Source organism: Sander lucioperca, chromosome 4, assembly GCF_008315115.2.
Source record: "Sander lucioperca isolate FBNREF2018 chromosome 4, SLUC_FBN_1.2, whole genome shotgun sequence".
NCBI classification, from domain to species: Eukaryota; Metazoa; Chordata; class Actinopteri; order Perciformes; family Percidae; genus Sander; species Sander lucioperca.
The window spans coordinates 6,109,429-6,131,898 of NC_050176.1; the positions used below are offsets into that span (position 1 = coordinate 6,109,429).

At 40.9% G+C, this 22,470-nt stretch overlaps 2 protein-coding genes and 1 long non-coding RNA gene across 5 annotated transcripts in view; 1 reads left to right on the top strand and 2 right to left on the bottom strand.

Moving 5' to 3' along the window:
- dok7 (docking protein 7) overlaps window positions 1-20,038 on the bottom strand; it is a 27,240-nt gene extending 7,202 nt beyond the window's left edge. Inside the window, exons 1-8 of one of the 3 annotated variants that reach the window (XM_036000744.1) lie at window positions 18,506-20,038; window positions 18,344-18,389; window positions 17,449-17,537; window positions 15,967-16,117; window positions 13,787-13,987; window positions 7,959-8,078; window positions 3,914-4,021; window positions 2,440-3,344 (exon numbers count right to left, since the gene is read on the bottom strand). In XM_036000744.1, the coding sequence (XP_035856637.1) occupies window positions 2,440-3,344; window positions 3,914-4,021; window positions 7,959-8,078; window positions 13,787-13,987; window positions 15,967-16,117; window positions 17,449-17,537; window positions 18,344-18,389; window positions 18,506-18,559 (1,674 nt within the window). In that variant the 5' untranslated portion in view covers window positions 18,560-20,038. Of the gene's footprint in view, window positions 1-2,439; window positions 3,345-3,913; window positions 4,025-7,958; window positions 8,079-13,786; window positions 13,988-15,966; window positions 16,118-17,448; window positions 17,538-18,125; window positions 18,147-18,343; window positions 18,390-18,505 lie in introns of those variants that run through there. The other 2 variants (XM_036000743.1, XM_036000745.1) reach the window with 2 other exon arrangements.
- Window positions 19,943-20,172, top strand: LOC116039670. The gene is made up of 2 exons (XR_004102482.2): window positions 19,943-20,039; window positions 20,077-20,172. It is a non-coding gene; the product is annotated as an uncharacterized LOC116039670 (long non-coding RNA).
- Window positions 20,072-21,230, bottom strand: LOC118494943 (potassium/sodium hyperpolarization-activated cyclic nucleotide-gated channel 2-like). The gene is made up of 2 exons (XM_036000746.1): window positions 21,105-21,230; window positions 20,072-21,022 (listed from the first exon to the last, which is right to left on the bottom strand). The coding sequence occupies exons 1-2, from the start codon at window positions 21,193-21,195 to the stop codon at window positions 20,556-20,558; spliced, it is 558 nt and encodes a 185-aa protein (XP_035856639.1). The 5' UTR covers window positions 21,196-21,230; the 3' UTR covers window positions 20,072-20,555.
- Between the last annotated feature and the right edge of the window lie 1,240 nt (window positions 21,231-22,470).

Below are 22,470 nucleotides of genomic sequence, written 5' to 3' on the forward strand. Positions count from 1 at the left end.
GCAATTTCTGTAGTAACAGCAAGGGAAAAGGTACATTTACAAAAGGCCAAACAGAGGGAAAACTCTATTAGAAAAGTAGACCCTCAACAAAATTGACTAAAAGATACTTAATGGGAAACTTGCTGAACAACACTCTAAGGCTTCAACAATTACCATACAGTTGAATCAACAGCTCATTCACTATACACCCAAACAATAGCATTGCAAACTTTAACAAATTGCCATTTGCAGTGCTATTGTATAGTAAGGTGTTGTCCATCCACTGTATGTAGGGCCAATGCACAAAAGAGTTTTCAGAGGATCTACGATCAAGAATTGTTGATTTACATAAAGCTGGCAAGGGTTACAAAGTTATTTCAAATACTTTAGAAATTCACCAGTCTACAGTTAGGCAAACAATCTACAAATGGAGACACTTTGGGACTGTTGCTACTCTACCAAGAAGTGGGCGCCCAGTCAAAATGACACCAAGAGCACAATGAAGACTCATCAATGAGGTCAAGAAACAATCCCGATTGACAGCCAAAGATTTGAGGGCATCATTGGAACTGGCTAACATCTAATCATGAGTCTACAATACATAAAACGATGAACAAGCAGGGCATCTACGGCAGGACACCACGAAGGAAACCACTGCTTACTTAAAAGAACATTGCTGCACGACTAAAGTGCAAAGGAGCACACTGATACTCCACAGCGGTATTGGTAAAATGTTTTTGGACTGATGAAACTAAGATTGAACTATTTGGAAAGACCACACAGCACTACATCTGGCGTGGAAACGGCACGGCATATCATCATGAAAACATCATCCCAACAGTAAAGTATGGTGGAGGTGATTTGGGCCTGCTTTGCTGCATCAGGGCCTGGACCAGCTTGGAATCATTGAGGGGAAGATGAATTCCCAAGTATATCAGACAATTCTTCAGGATAATGTGAGAATGTCTATAGGTCAGCTGAAACTGTGTAGAAGGTGGGTGATGCAACAGGACAACGACCCAAAACACCAGAGCAAGTCCACAACAGAATGGCTTCAGAAAAATAAAATCCACCTTTTGGAGTGACCAAGTCAGAGCCCAGACCTCAACCCAATAGAGACGCTATGGAGTGACTTGAAGAGGGCCATACACATGAGACGTCCAAAGACTATGACAGAGCTAAAGCAGGTCTGCCAGGAAGAATGGGCTAAGATTCCTCCTCAACGATGTGCAGGTCTGAGCCACAGCTACAGGAAGCACCTGGTTGAGCTTATTGCTGCCGGGGGGGGGGGGGGGCAACCAGTTATTAATTCTAAGGGTTCACTTGCTTTTTCCACTGCCATTTTGAATGTTGAATGAGTGTGTTCAATAAAGACATGAAAGGTCAGAATTTGTTTCTGTTATTATTTTAGACACATTATGTTTGTCAATACCCTTGACATAGATGAAGATCAGATCACATTTTATGACAAATTTATTCAGAAAACCATGAAATTCCAAAAGGTTCACATACTTTTTCTTACCACTGTATATGCCACTGAACACACATTAGGCATTGTCAGGTTGAGTCGAAATTAGGCCTGTAACAATTAAAATAATTGTCTAATCGCAATTTTTTTAATGTAATTGCCGTTTATTAGTTCAACCGCAATTAATTGCTACCATTAGCTAAAGTCCTAAAGGGTATGACTGTTAATGGTAATTGTTACATTTGTTTAGATATCCCAAATTGTAATTATATAAGTGATTATTGTATTTTATTAATGAGGATAAATGTTCTACGTTATATGATTACAAAGAGGCGTGGTTTACGTCATAGGCTGTGTTATTACATTATCTGGGTCACATAGTATACAAGATATAACCAAAAGATGTACAATATACTGGGATCCATTCAACAGTTACATTTGTTTGAAAAAGTAATAAATATTTGGCTCTATGGGTGGCAATTTAGGTTGGCTGGTTGGTCTGTCCACCACTTGGGTCCAGACTGAAATTATCTCAACAGCTATTGGATGGCTTGCCATAATATGTGCTACAAATATCCAGGAAGATAATTCTTTATTTCAATGTTGAAAGTACAGCTTTTCCCAGGATCAAACAGGTCCCCAGAAGTTAGAGTACCTTCCACATACAACAGAAATATGTTGGCCAGGTCTTGAACTTTGTTGCTTGGTGAGAGCAAAAAAAAAAAAAGATACTTTGTCGTAATTTTAGGTACTAGAATTTTACAGCAGTGTCTCACTGAGGTGCCTCAACTCTTAATGGTCTCTCTGATCCCCGGGATAGAGCCTGTGTAAAATATCTATTACTGATGTGATCCAATTTATGAAGAGAGGTTTTCATTTCATCATACATTATAAAAGAAAACTCCCTCTGATATGCTATAATCTGCTTAGTTGGTTGGTTGATTGATTGACTGGTTTATTGGTGTATTGACAGAGTGTGAGAGTAACAGTACCTGTGCTTCTCCACAAACCGAGCCTCCAGGCACCAGCAGGGGTCTAGGTGTGGACCTCCCCTCACTGTCCACAGAGGGCGCCCTCTCACTGCCCCAGGAGTGGGAGCGCTGCATCATGACCTGACGCTGAGCACTGAGTCCTTTGGGGCTGTTGCTCAACCTTTGTCCTTGACTACCCACTCCATCCCTACTGCTCCTGCTGTCCCTGGGCAGCTCAGGTGGGCTTTCTTGGACAGAGGGTTCCCTCAGGGACAGGGTCTGGAGCAGACTCCTGGGGGTGTCGTACCGCAGTCTGAGCAGGCTGGGCATTTGATACTCCTCACTGTGCACCAGGGACGCACGAGAGCTAGATCTGGAGGCACAAGAGCAGGGAGAGGTAGCAGAACTGTGCTCTAGGCTAAGTGTGGACTGAAAAGGAGGGAGAGGAAGAGGAGGAGTGGGGGGATGAACGGCAGGAGGTGTAGGAGGAGGATGAGGTGGAGCAGGGAGGCTGGCCACGGAGGCAAACTCTCCCTCCCCTCCCTGGCTGGCCATGTCCAGACTTCCTGTATATGAGGAGACACTTCCTGAGTATGATGACTGACTGCCTGTCGCTATCCCGATCCCACTGTCTAATGAGCTCTGCCGCCCGCTGTCATGGAGACATCGAGGATGGAGCTGGGCGGAGGATGGACGCGTCCCAGAGCTTCCCATCACAGCAGCATAAAGCCGGTCATCTGAACTGGTCAAAGCATTTAGCGTGGAGGAGCTTGACGGCGTCTCATTGGAGAGGTGCGATCTAGATAACAGCTCTGCCCAAAATGGAAGTCTGCTTCCATAGCTCGCATCAGATTGGCTGGAGGAGGAGCTGGAGATGCTGCTTTGGTCGTCCCCCGCAACAGATGTGCTGCAGCTGTAAGTTGAAGCTAAGAGGGGGAGAAAGTTATCAGATCCCGATGAAGTAATTTATTAACCTGCACACAAACACACATATAAATGCATTCATCCCTACACACCAACCCCAAAGTTAAACTGCTAAACACACAGAAGTTAAATTAATTTATAAATCATTAATTTGGCTCTGGATGGTAAATATTATGACCCTGTGAAATCAGTTTTCAATTAACTTTTCTCATTAGCTACAGTTCAAGTATTTTGCAGGCCTTTCTATTCAGTGAAGTTGTTTTTCTCTAAACTCTCTAAACTTTAGAGATAGTCAGCAAAAATGAATCATGGGACCTCTGATCTTGTGAACTTCACATTTCTGGCTCATACACACAAACACGTAATTATGACAAAAACTTTCCCTGAATGGCTTCATCAATATTAATATAGACCAGTGATTAAGCCTTTGTTTGGACAGAAGCATGCAATGATGAGTCAGAGGTACGTCATGACAAACAGCATCTAAAGGTCCTAAAATGATGCATCACAGAGTGCTCATGAGTCACACATTGGTTATATAGCCGAAGATGAAGTTACCAGTATAACGTACCTGTGCTGCTTGCAAGGCTGCAATGAGATAACATACTGAGTCTTTTCTCCAGCTCTGATGCCTCCTGGCTGATTCGTTTCTCTGCTGACACTGGGTCAGCATTGGGATCTGCTGTTTGTACAGTACAGACATGCACAAAATACAAGACACAAAATGAGCACCAACACACAAGATCTTCAGAGCATGTAAGCAAAGAGAATGAAGACCGTCTTCATTCATGCACACAGCTGACATTAACAATGAAAATATTTTTTATCTGCTGTCCTCTTTTCTAACACAAACCAACTCCTGTCCAAAATGTTTACCTCGTCACATTGTAAAGTAAAAGTTTAACAGTAAAGCTCAGAGCTGAACTATCTGCAGTTTGAGGATCAATAGTCTTCGTCATACTCTAAATAAAAATGTTACTTTGACTGTAGTGCAAATAGTCTTTGGAGGGAATGAATCCACTGCAATTTAAATGGTGTATGTAAATAAAAACCTCTATAGAAATATAAAATTCAAAATTCACATTCACCTTTTTTAAGGCTAAGGTGTGAAAACAGTGTGCTAGAATGTATTTTTAGAAATACAGAGCTCACACAACTAGGCCAGAGAACTCCTTTGTATCTTAAAACAAATGGGAGAAATTAAGAGAGAAGTCGTTAGAGTGCTACTGTATGCATCAGCCTCCTCTTTAAGATGTCTGCCGTGTGTGCGAGTGTGTCTCCAACTGTTATACCCGCTTGTAAATTTAACATCTCCTACAAGGTTATAGGCGCCTCAACTATCTGTTGGAACACCAATTTAGTGTAAAACCCTGCCAATTAATGCCTGCTATATATACATTGTGTGTGTGTGTGTGTGTGTGTGTGTGTGTGTGTGTGTGTGTGTGTGTGTGTGTGTGTGTGTGTGTGTGTGTGTGTAACCGTTGCAGTGGGTCAGGGTGTTTGTGTGTATAGGTGTCAACAACCTAACCCCTGGATCTCTGCCTCTGGACCGCAGTAGCTAATGCTAACGTGCGATGCCAAGTTTCTTCACTATGCTATGTGAGGTGTCAGCTAACATTTGCTAACGTAGCTGGTCTACGCTAATTATAGCTGCTTAACAGCACTGGATGTGTTAGGGTTACAGTGGGCCTCAGAGCAGACTGAAACAGGTTGCCTCACACTAGAATAAATGTTGCAGTAATTGTTTGCATAATAATCCTGACTTTGCAAAATGTGCAAGAGACAAAAACGACTATAGGCTACTTAAGTTATAGATTTTTAGTTGTGTACTTACATTAGAGAAATCTCTAATTGTAATCAGTGACACAGAGTGTGTCGTTTTCTTGCATGTCAATGAGTCAAAAAATGTCCCCTTTGACCCCTCTAGTTGCTCTAACTTCTGTCAAAACCATAGACTGTTAATATTAAATGTTCAAAACCATACTGTTAATATTAATTATTAATTTTACAGTCAATGGTCAAAACATGGGAAACAGCAGATGATACCTTCGAGAGTAATTGCAAATCATAAGTCACAGAATAATATAACACAGTAACATAACAATTTATTCATTGATTACATGCCACTTTGCAACACAGTAATTAAGTAGAGACCTAATTTTATTGACATCATATTTCATTATCGATCGAGCTTACTACAATGTGCTAGTTGACAAGTGGCTAATGCTAATGCTTGGTGGCCCAATCGTAGTTAATGATATAAGGGTAAGTTACAGCAACATTAAACACTGTTGACAGCGCTGGGCTAACCTTAAAATTTGCCACCTATTGTCGGCTGTAAGTGTAGTCGATTAATCTAATGCCAAGTTAGCCAGCTAGAGCACCACAGTCCGTCTGCCTGACTCCCGGCGCTGAGAGACTTCAGTCGGGATGAGAGCAGACAACTAGTTACGTTACTTATGTTCTGTGCAGAGGGGCTTTGAAGTGTTTGTGGAGATATCCCGGAGGTTTTCCGTGAAGCACGTTTCGAGGCTTTAGACAAATGACATCATTGATGACATCCGAAAGCCTCGCTGCCAGTCCATACCACGTGAACGGTTTGGGAAGTGGTTTGAATCTACACGGTTTAATTATACATCTATGATCTACACGATTGGATTACTGTAATTCTCTTTTTACTTGCCTCAGTAAGTCATCTGTAGATCATTTACAAGTGGTCCAGAATGCTGCTGCTAGGTTGTTGACAAGATCAGGGAGGTCATGTCATATTACCCCTATCCTGGCCTCTATAGTCAGGCGTTCGTTTAACCACATTGTTGACTGTATTCCTATTTATTTTATGCTTTTGTGTTTTACTATGATTTACTGGGATTTATTGTGCTTTTTTATTATCGATTTGTTTTAATGTATTTATTCATTTGGCCTGTGAAGCACATTCACTGTCCTCTGACCGGTTAAATCATTGCCACTCTACAATTTTAGAATACTAATAGTTTAATGATGTGGCAGAAATTGAGCCGCAATAGGCTATCCAGACGTCTCTGGTCCGCCCCAACCATGCCGCCCGCCACCCCACTGGGCGAATAAGTCTTCTAGCAGCACGGAGTACAACAAACTCCTTTCCCCTCAGTGCTGAAGACAACCGAGAGGGAACACTGACATGTAAAATATATTGTGAAAATTGTGGTTTTGGCTGCTGGCTAATGTTAGCTTGCTTGCTCGCTAACCAGTCAGCTAACACCACAAATAGGATCTAGGCTAAGTAATTATGTGGGAAACACTGTGGCTATATAGTATGACACAACATGAATAAGCGTTACTAAACATTACACAACTTTAATAGATTAACTAATTAAAATGTGTCTGACACATTTTAATCGGCAATGGTGGTTAACAATGAAGATAACTCCCATGATCCCATGCAATTTCACGTCATCAAAAGTCCATGTTTACATCCATGGTTTAGATTAAGAGACCCCTAGCAGCAAATATTGTATGTTTAAGCTAAAGTAGCAATATCACAATGCGAAAATACTCCATTATAAGTAAGTTATACATTTAAAATCTACTTAAGTACAGATGTGTTAGTAACCAAAGTATTAAAAGTGAACATGCTCATGAGGCAACAGAAGCCCCCGTCAGTGTAACATTATCATGTCATGTGATAATGTTGTTGTTGTGTTATGTTCTAGAACTTCAGCTAAACAAAAAAACAGAGTTTAGAGGTACCAACATGCCTCCTAAAGCCTTGATCGTACTGATAAGAAGGTTTGGTTTTACAGTGAGCCATCGATGTGATGAATAAAACAAGCTTTAGGGTTGAGTCCTTCTGCAGAACAAGACTGCAAGTAGAGAACTCCCTGATAGATTATTCTACTGAGACCTACAGACAGGAAAGTTAAAATATATCAGTATTAAGGAAATAGATTGGAAAACTGGGTCCAGGTCAGTATTATACTTTTAAATGATAACTGACTCTGCAAAATGTGTTAAGCGCAGTTTGATATTGGCAGTAGCTAATGTCTGAAAATGGAGAATTGAAGGTCAAAAGGAGTTACTTTAGACTTCTCTCCATGTTGGCATCAATCATCTCCATCTATTTCACCTAAAACATTAACAAAGTTAAATTAAAAAATGCATATGTCCAAGCCCTGTGGGAGGTGGGCTTGTCTCCGTGTCTACTCAGAGGTATTGCAGATTTGTCAGATCCTTGGTATGTGCCCTGTATAACTTTTCTCTTTCCAACTGTCACTAAACTCTGTCGACATATTTGTGGTCTCAGCAATTCCTGTGAAGTTAGCAGTACGTTACAATAGCACACAAGTCACACACGAGGCATGACCCCTTAATCCATGCGGTGACCCTTGGGGCTTTAAGCATGTGGTGTTTCCGGTTGCATGGCGCCTGACAAATGCTAAACATGAACACTAAACGAGGCTGTAAACCTTTGTAAGGGAAGTCACAGAGTTACATACCACTGTGATTGATTGTTTTAGCTCAGAACAGTGGGACCAGTGTTTGCAGCCATATTGTGTAAGTATTGTTTTGAAAAAGCGTATATGCATATGCATGTGTGTGTGTGTGTGTGTGTGTGTGTGTGTGTGTGTTTTGTTGACCTGGCAGGACAGGGCGCAGTCCATGAGGGGTCCTGCTGGGGGTGATGCCCCTGACGATGCAGTCAAACAGCAAACTGATCCGCTCTCCTTCTGAACAGGACAAGAAGAAAACACCAGCCCCTGGAAGTGGGAAAGGGAGAAGACGGACAGCACCAACAATGAGAGACATGCGTATATAATGGATGACTCAGAAAATGATGGAGTTGAGAAAAAGAAAAATTAAACAGCATGAAGCAGTAGTAATAGGTATGGCAAATGGGTTAAGAAAAAAAAAAACGTAGTAAATTGTGAAATGTAGAGAAAAATCACATTTTTGAGCAAGGTCAAACAATATTCAGTGAAGTTCAGAAGGCAAGGCTGTTCTTTGCAGCAGCAACCACCCTATCTTCTAAAGATTACATAAAACGTTTCTCAATTCATTCCTCACGGTCCTGTCAAGCCCACACACACACACACACACACACACACACACACAGGTAGGAGTCTGTGAAAACACAAGGCAAGCAACAACAACAAAAAATCATGAAACATCAAAATGTTACATTGCTGAGATACTGAAAAAACAGACAAAGTAAGCCCTTACTCAGGGATTGGGTAAACAAATCATATTTGTTCTTATGGAACCGAGTTTGCGGATACTATAATAGAAAAAAACAGCTGAGAAAGTAGAGCAGAAAATTGAGTTTCTTTGCTTTGAATATAATTTCAAACAAAAGATTTTTAAAAACTGCTGAAAATAATATATAATAATATGAAAACAATATTACTACTAGTACTAGTATTTTTTTATTTTAAAACCCAAAGGTGACAAAACAAAATGTAATACTTGGGTGAAGGTAAAGTATATATCTATCAAACTAGAAGGTTATATTTACTTACTCCTATTTGGTATGTGTTCAATGCTATTAAAATGTGCTTTCAGAGCACCATTTAGTTCCTAAAGCTGAATCATCACTGGAAATGAAATGTAATGGAAACCTGGTATGTATTTTATAGTAGTTTCTGAGTCAGTGGAAATGCTGGAGCTGCTAATTAACTCACCAGATCAGTCACACTTTCACAACAGGAGAAGATGCACTATGAAAATACCATCACGGATAATATCAGTGTAAAGCTTTTCGGCTGAGATTATGCTTTATTGAAAGCCAGGATTTTACATAGACATTATTTTACTCTAACTCTACAAAACACTAAAAAGAAAAAACAACAAAAGCAAAAGATATTCTAATTTTAACTCCAAATCCATCTGAACTGATTAAGGGATGTTTTAGAAGTTGACGTAGCCCAAACCATAAACACAATCCTGCAATCCTTGACATTAATCAAACAATAAATACCACCTTTATGAATCCACAGTTTTGTCAAGTAAGTCAGAAAGGTGTTCAACTTAGGTAAGCTACAAGGTTCCAAACCATGTGGAAGCCCTAATGTAGCCCTTCATCCATTCAGACAAAAAGAAAACAAACTCCGGCCTTGGAAGTGAACACTTAATGGATCATGGTTAAAAAATATTGAATATTGACATTTCTAAGGCCGGCTACACACTGGCTGCGTCGCGTGAGCGTGGCGTTTCTGTTGCCTGTCAGTTGCGTGGCGGCTGTGCGGCGTTTTCTATGTCTTAACACACCAGAAATGTGTCTGATGCTGTGCTGCTGCTGCTAGCCTTGTCTGTACACATGTATGTTTCCCATTGATTTACTGCACGCAAGCAGTAGTATACTTCATGTTAAACATAAATATATACTGATTTGATTACAGCAAAGACAACGTCGGCAGTATTGACGGCAAAATAGGCTACAGAATATTTCATTCTGTATTGACAGGTGCAATATTTGAAAATAGATTTCTTTTTTAAATTACATTTATATCTGAATTTATGTCAAAACCTAGAGACTTTCAAACATCAACATGTCATGTATTAATATGTATTAGTGTCAAAATGTCATATAAACATCTTATACCTTTTCTATTTTGCCTGGAAACACATCCAACACGCTTGCGTGTCGCGTGAAAAATGTGTCGGTTCCATTTCTAGCATGCATGCGTTTTTGGCGAGGCTCGAGCCGTGCCTGAGACGTGCGTGTCACGTAGACAGTGTGTAAGCTCTAACCTGTTAACATGGGAGCTGAAACAAAAACAGACACGCCACGCAGCTGACACGCTCATGCCATGCAGCCAGTGTGCAGCCGGCCTTAGACTGTGGTTTGGATTGCATTTAATTCTAAGGCCTTTACTAAACACCTGAACCACCATCAATTTATTTGAAAACGATGCTACGTGAGCCTTGAGAGTAAACCAAAACAAAGCAAAATTGTGGGCTGGAATACCAAAACAATGATCTGAAGATGCTTAAAAGCTCAGTAGAGCCAGGGAGAACTGCAGACTCCAGACATATCGCACCAGATATGAAGAAAAAAAAAAGTTATTGAATATTGATTTTAGCCACTTTTAAGTCTAGTGGGCGTGATTGTGAGTATAAAATGAAGAATCTTCTGATCTAGATGAATATGGATAACCACTATAATGACACTGTAAGGCAAAATTGCTGCAGGATACTCTCAGACATTTTATTATCTCAGGATAAACCCCTTAAGATGTATCATCTAGTTTTTAAGGGGAAAATGTCACACGTGCATCGACATACTACTGCACTACAATATGAGGTAAGTGTGTTTATGCCCGCTGAGAGATATGGAAAGATTGCTGACATAGCATGTCAGCTTAAAATTGCTTTTATCTAGACAAGGCTTGTGTGTGTGTGTGTGTGTGTGTGTGTGTGTGTGTGTGTGTGTGTGTGTGTGTGTGTGTGTTACAAGGTCAGCAGGAATGCTTATGGACCCGATAAGCCAGAAAATTTCCATCTAGCTAGACACAGCTCTGCTCCAAACATCATCAATTACAGAACATCATGGCCTCATTATCTGGAGTACTGATCTCACTATGTACTGATTCACAGTGCTACATTGTGTGCATATGATGGTGCAACCAAAGGCACACGTCCAACAGACATCCATGAAGACCCCAGCTCAACTGATTACTGTCTAGTAAAAGGCTTTGCACAGCACAACTGCCCACTGTGCCACAGGAGTGGTTAGTTGGCTGTCAGGCAGTGTGTGTGCATGTGTGTGTGTCCATAGCAGTAGAAAGGCTTGTCTTGTCAATGCGGTGTATGTCTTCTACTCTGCAGCCAGAAATCTTATCGTCCGAGGCACAGCTGACTTTCAAAGTGCAGCTGCAGCAAAGAGCCCAGTGGCAGTCAAGGGTGAAATATTTTTATATACAGCAGCATTAGATGACCGAGGGCCCCCCTTACTGATTTGCTCAAGCGAAAAGGCCTCAAGGGAAATTAGGGAGCAGAGAGGGTAAAGGAGTTATTTTGAAAGACGTTGGATTAAAGTACAGTGCTCAAAAAGTGCAACCTAATATTAGCCAGTAATTGTTCTGCACCATTTGCACAGATCATGGCCTGATATAAATATGTTCTGGTATTTTGTACTTTTCAAGCATACCAATGCACTATGTGTTACTGAAGAGATTCTTATGCTCTCCCAAGCTCCAAGATTTTCTTTGCAGCACATTAGTGTGTTTCTGCATGATTTACAAGTACCCAAATTGTATCGTGGTATTTGCAGCTGACTCCAGGATAGACTTTACAATGCTAATACAGCATCTTAGCCATGTTACACTACGGTTGCTTCGATGTAAGTGCACATAAACACTCAAAACATGACAACAAGCAGACAAGTAGGTGTGTAATTACCCCAAATACAGTCTGCTTTGGATGAAACCAGACAAAACAACATAATATCACCACTGAGCACTGGTATGTCTCACATGTACTCACCAAATACAAATAAACATGTAAAAATGTAAACCAACACTCAGCTTTACCTTGCACTCATGCAAGGAATGTGACTTGCCGATTTGACTCATATCTTTCTCTTTCTGTCACTTCTGTTTCTGCACCCACGCCAAGAGGGCCTCTCTCTACTTCCCCAGTGGCTGCTGGGTATATGTAGATGAAGTGAAGGAGAAAACTGCGATTAGCTGTCCAGCCAGCAGCCGCTATGTGATTGGCTGAGTGACCACTACAGGGGAGGCTGGTATTTATAGACATTGCCCATCAGAACACTGAAACCAGAGCATGGGCCCTCATGGTTATTTCTGTAGGAGCCATGAGACTGTTTGCGTGCATACACACACACTCACTCAAGACAGATGTCACATAAGTGCATACAGGAACTTTCCCTCAACACTAGCACACCTCTAAAACAAAATGTCAGCAAGGAGATAGTTCACACTATACAGGAGAGGTAGTAAAAAAATATTTTCAGGTATCTTAATAAAATCAGGAACACAGCAGTTGTTGCCAAGTGTCCCTACAATAAACACTGTCCCATTTAACGCTTATCTTGCTGTCCATGAGACACACGCACATGCACACACACACAAAACTGCCTTTCATTCTTCACATTCATGCCGACATCAACGGGACATTCACAGGATACCTAAACCCTGGCAACCACACAAACACACTCCACATTATTTGGTGGGCAGGCGTACAGAGTGGTGGGTTCATACATAGAAAGTAATTTCTTATGTGGATAAAGTTACTCTATAAAAACCTGGAATAAATCACAGGTTTTTATGCAAATCTGTTAGTGTTAAATGACAGATCTATCAATCTGTACACACTAGAGAGAAATGAAAAGGAGAATTTATTTATTTAAGGGAAGCACTTTAAAAAGTGCAATTTAGACATCTATGCTGCAGTGGTTGTATATCACATGGACAAAGTTACTGGTCCAGTGAGTTCTTGGCTGGTTAGACTTTAAAGTTCACTCACTCTCACTCTTACACTGAACATCAGTCTCCAATGGTTGAATGCATTCTTATGGATTTTGTGACAGTGTACCGCCCCATCAACAACTCTTTTGGTATATTATAAATCCAAGACGAAACTATCAGAAGGGCGGGGACGTCTGATATTTCAGCACCACAGACAGCCCCATGGATTTATCAATGCACAGCACAGTAAGGCTACTGATATTTCAGAGCCATGGTCGGGGCCATAGATTCTAACTTGCATAAACTTCAGTCAGATTGGGGATCAATGAGTCAGGCAGACTAGACATATTCAGCTAAACAACCCCTCTGCCCCAGCCATCACTCTGTTATTAGGGGATGAAGATGAGGGATGGAGGGTTAACAAAGGGCATGCATTTTGGTCATTTTGCTAACAAGGGGAGTGGCATCTCCCCCTTAAATCTCCTACTGGTTGAGGGTGTCTTTTAGGTATAATCTTCAATTCATACAGGAAACAAGCAATTTAAATCTCATTCTTCATTAAGTAGAAAATATTTAGTTCAGCTTGCTGTTGCGTTTCCATTTGTCTGCTTTGCAAGATAAATACAAAACCTATATACACATGTAAAAAAGAGCAACAGTGTTGGCTTAGGAGGTTTGAGTCACACTGCTTATGCAAACTGCAACATGTCTTGTCATTGGTGCTTCCAATGATGGATTGAATATTGGTGTAAAATGGGAACATAGAAAGAAGCTCTTTATTCTGAGGGACAGACATCTTAAATTGCTGTTGATTTTTCCCTCATTAAGCTCTACTATAGCTCTGGCAGAAATTACCCTGGATTTATGTCATGTAGATTCAATCAGTACCCACAAATAAGACAACAGAGCCAGGGATGTGAGGTACTATACATTGCCCATATATTCAGCCATTAGTGTTAAAGTGTTGCCCTTTTTGGCTGCATGCCACAGCATCTAAATTCACACAGCAGTAAACCTTCCTCATTCCAGGAGTTACTCACAGTATCCGCAGCGAGTCCCCCCCTCGAACACAAAGCCATTTGGCACCGCACCATATCGACGCAACGCCGACAACTTCCAGTGGCCAATGATGACAGGAGGGACGCCTCTGGTAAGTACCAATAGGCTGTTGCACAGGTGGAGGGAGGCGGGGCCGCTTTCTAGTTTGGTACCTGGCTCGACATTTACACTGAACCTGTGGACTGAAGGAGAAAAAGAGAGACAGAGTTGAGAGAGAAACACACACACACACACACACACACACACACACACACACGAGGTTGAACTTAAAAACAAACTAACAGGGCATATCATACACACAAGCACATGAACACTCATGTACAGTGTAACAATGGCTGTGGTAATGATGATTAAGCAGTTCTTTAAGCTCTGCTGGCTGCAATTTGTCATTGCTCAGTTTGTACAGATGGCACTTTCTCCAAGGTGCCAAGGTGTGTCGCTCCCTCTCGCAGCCAAACACATACTGTATAGTGTCACATATAGTATGCACATACACTATATCTATGTACAGTATGTGCGCATCCAGTATGACACAATTAGTGGGGCGTTTTAAACAAGTTATAGTTACAGGAAAAACGGGAATTAGTACAAAATAACAAATTTAAAAAAATATTTAGAAAGCATTTGAAAAACGGTTTTATGTAGTTCACTTCTCTTCACCTTCAACAGGCTGCTGAACAGGCTGAAGAGCTCTCTGCCTGAGCACCTTTAGGTGCAGTCTGGCTTGCAGGGAGCTAAATATGCAAAGATGTAGCTGAGGGCCACATCGTGCTGGTTTACTAATCTCAAGCAGGTGTTTTTCTAGCATAATGAAATTATGTTAAACCAAAGGCTGCCTTGAAGGTAGGGAATCAGGATGCTTTGGAAAAAGTTAACAGCAATGTAAAGTATTCACAATTTGATACGTTTAGAACTATTCTCAGCCACAGAAAGCACAGCTACAAATCCTGTGTTTTAATAGTTAAATTGTGATTCTTAGCAGTGGGTTTTGTTTTGTAAAATAAAATATTTAATGTGCCGTGGATTTTATTTGAACAGTCAGAAGACAGGAAAGAACAGAGTGGCTGTTATTAAGCTGGAAAATGTTCTCTGACATGCATCAGCAAAACGGCAGTTTGTGGGTTTCAGAGACGAAATGTGACATTCACATAGTGACGGAAGAACAGAATGCTTGTGGATAATATGATTATGGGGTTGGATGGAGCCTCAAAAATATCCTGCAGGTGATATTTTGGAAAGAGGGGGAAGAATAATTACCTGTTCAGAAAAATGTTTAGAAATACTGACAGTACTGCAAAAATGTCTTATTTAACACTGGCTGGAGAGCAGAGGACGCCTCTAAAGGCTAACTAGAGGGGCAACAATAAAAAATGGACCTTCAGTTGTAGTATTTCTTAAAAAAACGTTGCTTCTGACCACATTAAACTTAGAATAATACGTAAATCTCAAAAGTTGTTGCAACTCTATCTAGCAGAGTTCACACACATATACGTAAATGGGATTCAGTGTCTTTTGTCATTCTCCTTTATCCTCAGCTAACCACTTTTCACTGAAAAGAAAGTTGTGAAGTTGAGATAGCAGATTTTGCAGATAGAGAATGACCACAGTGATGGAGGACAGATTGTATCTGTCTGTGTAATTCCACTTGTCATCTCTTTGATCCCCTCGAGCAAGTGACCTCTAGTTAAGTTTTTTTGCCAAACATACTGACAGTTGCATATAAATACCTTGTGGCCAACCAAATTACAAAAGGATTTAGGATATTCTTACTGTGCATCAACCACATTCAGGCTTTACTCTTTTAAAACACATTCAGGGCAATAAGAACTGGGTCACGGAGCATCTGTCACTTAAGTAATATTTTAGATACTAATGCTGAATCAGTCACTCCTTGAAACAAAAACTCCCTATAAGAGGGTAGTTAGTACTGCTAATCCACAAAAACAACTGCCTTTTCAGCTGTTTAAGAAACTCTGAGATCCTCGCTTCTTCTGCTACTTAAAACAAAAACTAACATGATATAAAACTAGCTGAATTTCTTGATGTGTGGAATCCAACTGCAGCTTAGTAAACTAACTTTCCTCATCAGTACGTAAATCATTCACATATCCCAGAACAAGCACTCAAGACCGTGACATATACACAAGGTCCAACCACTGACCCTCTCCCAGACTGTAGCGGACGCGGGCATCCCAGGCCAGCAGGGCGTCTCGGCTGTTGAAGCCCAGGACCAGCGTGTGTGCCAGACAGAGGATGGAGAAGGTGTAGGATACCCCGTCATATCCGGGCCCTGGCTCCACACCACAGATCCCCTAGGGTGGAAAAGAAAGAAAGAAAAAAAACAAATTACACTGATAATTTAGATTGTATTTAGGGCTGTCAAAATAACGCGTTAATTTCGATTAATTAATCTGAGAAAAAATAATGCGTTAAAAAAAATATAACGCAGATGAATCCATTCCAGCCACCATTCGACTGTAAAATGAAGGAGGGAGACGAGAATGTGCTGCCTGGATCATTAATTGGAACATTTACTTGTAAAAATATTCTTCCTGCCAACCGAAATCTGGTGCCACTGATATGGCTGCGCTTCTCTCTCTGATGCTCTGAAACAGACTTTAACACAAACACCGCTGCACGTGATGCTAGTTAACACTATACTCGACAGCAGCTAACGTTAGCCTACCGCTAGCTAGTTAACACTATACTCGACAGCAGCTAACGTTAGCCTACCGCTAGCTAGTTAACACTATACTCGGCAGCAACTAACATTAGCCTACCGCTAGCTAGTAGCTGGATTAAAAACGGTTAAAATGCTGACTGCTAACGCTAAACGTGTAAAGTTTGACTGTGTTTTACTGTAGAGGATTCAACACCGGTATGTAACTATCTGCAGCTGCCGTTGGAAAAACAACAGAGACGGTGCGTTCAATGAAACTGGTAAACTACAGCCTCGTGGTGCATTTGAAGTTATTGTAAATGTCCTTTTCCCATCTGGTGGTTGTTTTTGTCGTTCAACAGCAAATTACTAGTGAAATAAGTTATTGTTATTGTTATACATTATTATTAAATGATTTAACTTTGACCATATGACCTTAGCCATAAACAAGCTGTTTAATGTCACCAACTGTTGTTTAATAGGCCTACCCTTTTTTTCTTTTCTTTTTTTACTTTCTTAAAAAGTATCGGTTCAGGCACCGTTAATTATGTATGCGATTCATTTCGATTAATTAATTACAGAGTATGTAATTAATTAGATTAATTTTTTTAATCGATTGACAGCCCTAATTGTATTACTAATATTCTCTTTAATGCTGTATTATTTTTATTATCTCAAGGGAAATAGTCGTATCAGCCTCAGTCAAAAGAGTTGTGTCTCTCCTGATTGAGGCCAGGTGGATTTGTCAGCTTAAGGAAGTGGTCCTCTTTGTTTAATGCTGCTTTCCTGTTTTTACCTCAAGTCCTTATCCATTCATGTGGCATTCACATTATTTGGTCTATCCCCTTGTACATGTGATAGCAGAAGAAAGCCTGAGGTAGGTTATGTGATGCAACAACACCAAAGAGCTGTAATAAAGCTGCCGCCGGTGTGTTTCACCTGCACTGGGATCAGAAGCAGCGAGGCTGCTGCAGCTGAACCTACCTCCAGAGTTACATTGAGGCTCTCCTTCTGGTTGCTGCCCTTCTCCTTCCCTTTCTTCTTCTCCTTATACACCAGCAGAGACAGACAGTCTAACGCAGAGACACACAGAGTGGGGAGCTTTAAAGACAGACGGGCTTACAAGTCAATTCTGTGCTTAATAGCAGAATAACAACAGATTCACTTTTTTGTAATCTCCGCTGCGTGTCTTGTCTGTGTTTATGGCACAGCTGTCATAACAAACCCTAAAACAATGAACTGATCCACTGGCACAGCTGATCTCACACACACACACACACACACACACACACACCTAAATTATACCCACTTTCATCAAGGGCACAGCAGTAGGCTACAGCTTGAGCCACATGTTTATGTATGCTGAGGGGAACTGTGTTTCAAGTGAAACTCAGTTCTGCTTTGAGACATGCTGCCTTCATTTTCTGCCCAGCTTGAAGAGAGAAACCTCGGTTACACTGTGGCAATGTCACAGTATTAGCTGGAAAGCTTTCAAAAAAGTTATCCGACACTAAAAACCCTTAAGATTTCATTTAATATCCTGACTCCTAATTTGTAGGGGCATACATCACTCATTTGTCTGCACCCTTTAAAAGCCGAATTTAGTCAATTAAATGAAGTCAATCGATCAATTCAGCTGTTGTATTGCGTGATATACACACGTGTTGACGTTGATATGTTGCGCTATGAGCTCCTGTGGCGCACGGCCAATTCACAAGTTGCGAGGAAAGCAGAGAACTGCAGAAAAGCAGATATTAGTGCTAAATGATGCGGATGTATTAGCTGATTTTTTTCGCTGTATAAATGTGCACATTTTCAATGGGAATAGTAAAAGGATTGTAAAAAAAAAAAATTAAAGAGGGTTGCGGTTGCCACATACCTGCGACCGGAGAGGGCTTCCGAAGAACGACGCACCGAGTCTTCCACTGTGGAGAAGTTTGTAAATAATCAATAAATGACAAAGCATATTCCTGTAGTTGACACTGAAGTATATAAATACATTTTAAAGTTTAAATACAAGAGGAATATTGGAGAAATTTACCTTTTTTCCATCTCTGAACTTGACTTGTCCCTCCGCGACAACTGTATCTGTCATCTTCTGACATCGTTCCGAGCAGCTGTGTGTGTGTGTGTGTGTGTGTGTGTGTGTGTGTGTGTGTGTGTGTGTGTGTGTGTGTGTGTGTGTGTGTGTGTGTGTGTGTGTGTGTGTTTCTCTCCCCCAGTCCACGGAGAGAGAGGGAGGTCACTTTTCAAAATAGCATTTACAGTCCAAGCCCCGCCGGCACACTGCACACTCTCCCCGAATATCAGACCACCGGGGCGGGGAGAGATACCAGCCTCCCACCGCGGGGTCCTGCCAAGTTAGTACAGTTGTCATCCGGCGTCAAGTGCTTATTGTTTACAATGTAGCTAATTCGATTAAAAGTGCATAACTCGCGCACCTTTCACTTAACTCATGAAGCTGGCTCTGAGCCGGGTGTTAGACAGGGATTCATGTTGCCTTAATGCTAGTCAGTGGAGCCTCCGCTCGGTCTGTGGAAAGCCAGTTTAATCTGGAAAAGGTGGCGCGAGAGTAATGCCAATTAAGAGATGTAAAACGAGTATATTAGCTTCAAATCCGCAACAATAAATAAATGATATGAGATTACCTGTCAAGAAAATACTTTATTATGTGAACATGATATGCCCATATGTCCACTGAATGAGCACAACCTGAGGGCAAAGTGGAATACAGCAGTCCTGCTGGTTTTACTGATTCATTGTTGTCTCAAAGGTCCATTGTTATATAAATCCTTGCAATGCTCTCAGGCACTTGACTCCGGGCTGGATGTTTTCGGGGTGGTATTACTTCCAGGGCCTCTGTAAATTCAGGGGCAATTATTCCTGAAATAACAGGAGAATGTAATCAGCTAGCTGGTGCCAGGAACACTTATCTTAGAGTCTTGCCATTACAGACAGCTGACAATGTCTTAGGGTTCCCTTTTCAAAATGTCCATATTTAATTGTAATGCAGGTGGTGTGACATACTGAGTTTGTGAAAACAAGCTGTATAATGTCTTCGGTGGCTCTGGAGGAGTTTGGTCAAATCTGAGAAAATAACCCCCACGATGTCATCATGGTGGGTGTTCACAAGGCAGGGAGGGCCTATTGAAAGACGCTGTTAAGTTGCATTATGGGAAACGTATGTTCCAACATGAGGACTGAAAGAATATTTCAGCCTCTGCCGCTTCGAGTTAGCAAGTCTTCCAACTTTATGGAAAAGCAATACTAAATCCTTGAAGTGCCACTTTAATTTACAGATTTACAACATACAGAACCAAAAAACTACTGGTGTTTACAAGTATTCTCCTGCATGGGCACAACGGTCTTCAGCTAGGCCAGGAAGTGCTTTGCTGTGTCCCAATTCTTTGCTACACACTCTGTGTATAGGAATTCTGTAGATGCTGTTTTTGCAGTTAATATAGGCTACAACATATTAATAAAGTTAGCATTCAAAATCTGAGCCGAAATCAATCAGCTTGTGACTTTGTAATGCCTTCACGACTTGACTGCTAAATAAGATTTCATTGTTTTTTGTTTTTGTTTTTGTTTTGTTTTTTTTGGGGTTCTGAGGTGTTCCTTGAAATGGGCATTTTCAACTAAACATGCATTATCTTTTATAAGGCAAAATGTTGTGTTTGTAATAATAGCTGTGAAACTAAGTGGAGTGGAGTAAAAAGTACTATATTTTCCTCTGAAATGTAATGGAGTAAGAGTACAAAGTAGCATTCAATGAAAAGTAAAGAACAAGTCCCTCAAAATTGCACAGTAACTTGTGTGAACACATTACTTTCCACCCCTGCACGGTACAGTTAGAATGATGTAGTATGGAACTGGGACACAGCATTAGATTAATCTCAGCCGGTTATCTTCTAATAGCAGCCCTCGGCATACAGTCTGAGAGCAGCTGCTCAGTTGTCACTGAGCCCTTTGCCACAACTTGAAAGCTAGACAGATGTTCCAGCTGCTGCAGACACAATCAGCGTGGTCAGAGTCACATAGACGACGTCAGCAGGCCAGGGACTCTGTGAAGCAGCTAAACATCAGGCTACTCAAACAAATGTTGCTTTCCATTTACTCCGGTCTATCTGCCCCTTGCCCTCACTCTGCTCCAACTGTCTCTTGGCTTTGACCATAGAGGGCAAGTCTGAAGTCTGGTACACTGCCGACCTCATCCTGCTGCCACGGCAATGTAGCTCCAAGGCCACACCCTCCCACTTCCTGTCTAGCTCTGAACCCTGGGAGCCCCTTAGGTCTTGGGACCCTCGGCCGGTTTGCCTGCTGTCTTCTGCGATAGTAGTCCCGATTTTGTCCAAATCCAAGGCTCGTTTTGGGGTCGAGTGGTTAGAGCGGGATGAAGGTGACTTTGATTTGCGACGCGAGCGAAGAGGAGGCCGTGGTGGAGGAAGAGGAGGAGGAGAAGGAGAGGGAGGGATGGGCTTGGAAGTTGTTTTTCTGCTGGACATTTTGAAACCTCCTCCTCCTCTTTCCCTGTCCCTCCATCTGTTTCTGTCTTTACCTGAGGAAGAAGAGGCTGCTTTAAAAAGAGAGACGACAAAACAGACAGAACAGGAGACAAAAGAAATGACAAAAGCACTCACCAGCACTGCAAACCATACACATGCCAGCAACACACACAGAAAACACAAAATATGAGCAAAATGTTCTGCATTTGTTGGCAAAGGTCTGCATGGTGCAGGAAGAAGTAAAATGACAAAACAAGAACACCAGACTATGAACTAAAGCTACAGGATATATTTATCCTTGGCTTAAATCAATTATTAATCCAATACCAAAATCCCAAAATGAAAATCCAAGGGTGCCTTTAAATTATAGAGGGATTAGTCTAATGAGCACAGTTCATAAGCTGTATTCTACAATACTTAATGAGAGGCTCATGTTGTATTTAGAGAAAGAAGAGCTCCTTGTGGAAGAACAAAATGGGTTCTGTAAATCAAGATCATGCCTAGATCACATTTTTGTATTGTCTACAATTATAACTAAAAAAATAAGTGAAAATAAGTCCACATATTTGTGCTTTATCGATTTTCACATAGCTTTTGATATGATCAATAGGGATCTGTTAGCATATAAGCTTATAGAGTATGGGGTAAATGGACATTTTTATATGGCACTGAAGTCTGTTTATCACAAGGCCATAGCATGTGTAAGATTGAATGAACTCCATACACACTGGTTTCCAACATCATCAGGGGTAAAACAGGCTGATGCTTTGTCTCCCACATTATTTTCAATTTATTTAAATGATTTGGCAAAGGAAATTAAAGCATTGAATTGTGGGATAAGATGTGGAAATGAAATGATAAGTATTCTTCTGTACGCGGATGACATAGTTTTACTGTCACCCTCTGAAGATAATATGCAGCGGATGCTCTCCTATATTGATGATTGGTGTAATAAATGGAGATTGTTTATCAATAGAAAGAAAACATAATAAAACATAATCAATAATTCACTTTAGAAAACCTTTAACTACTGACAAGTTTAAAATTGGGTCACACAAGCTGAACTTTGTAGACTCATATAAATATCTAGGTTTCTATATTGATGAACATATGAATTTCAGAAATGGTGTTAATGTTCTTGCTGATTCAGCACGTAGAGCTTTGGGAGGAATCATTGGTAAAAGCAAGAATCTGAAAGACACAAGTTTTCAAACTTATTCTAAATTGTTTCAAGCTTGTGTGTGCCCTATACTTGATTATATTGTGGGTGTTAGAGGATTTAGGAATATATCTAATTGTGAATTAGTGCAAAATAGTGCCATAAGATTTTTTCTGGGTGTGCATAAATATACCACTACATTGGCGTTAGTGCGAGACATGGGATGGGAGTCATGTGAGGCTCGTTGGAAGATATGTATGGCCCAGCTATGGAATCGTCTATTAGATATGGACGCAAATAGGTTGACAAGGAAAATATTTCTCTGGGATAAACACATTCTTG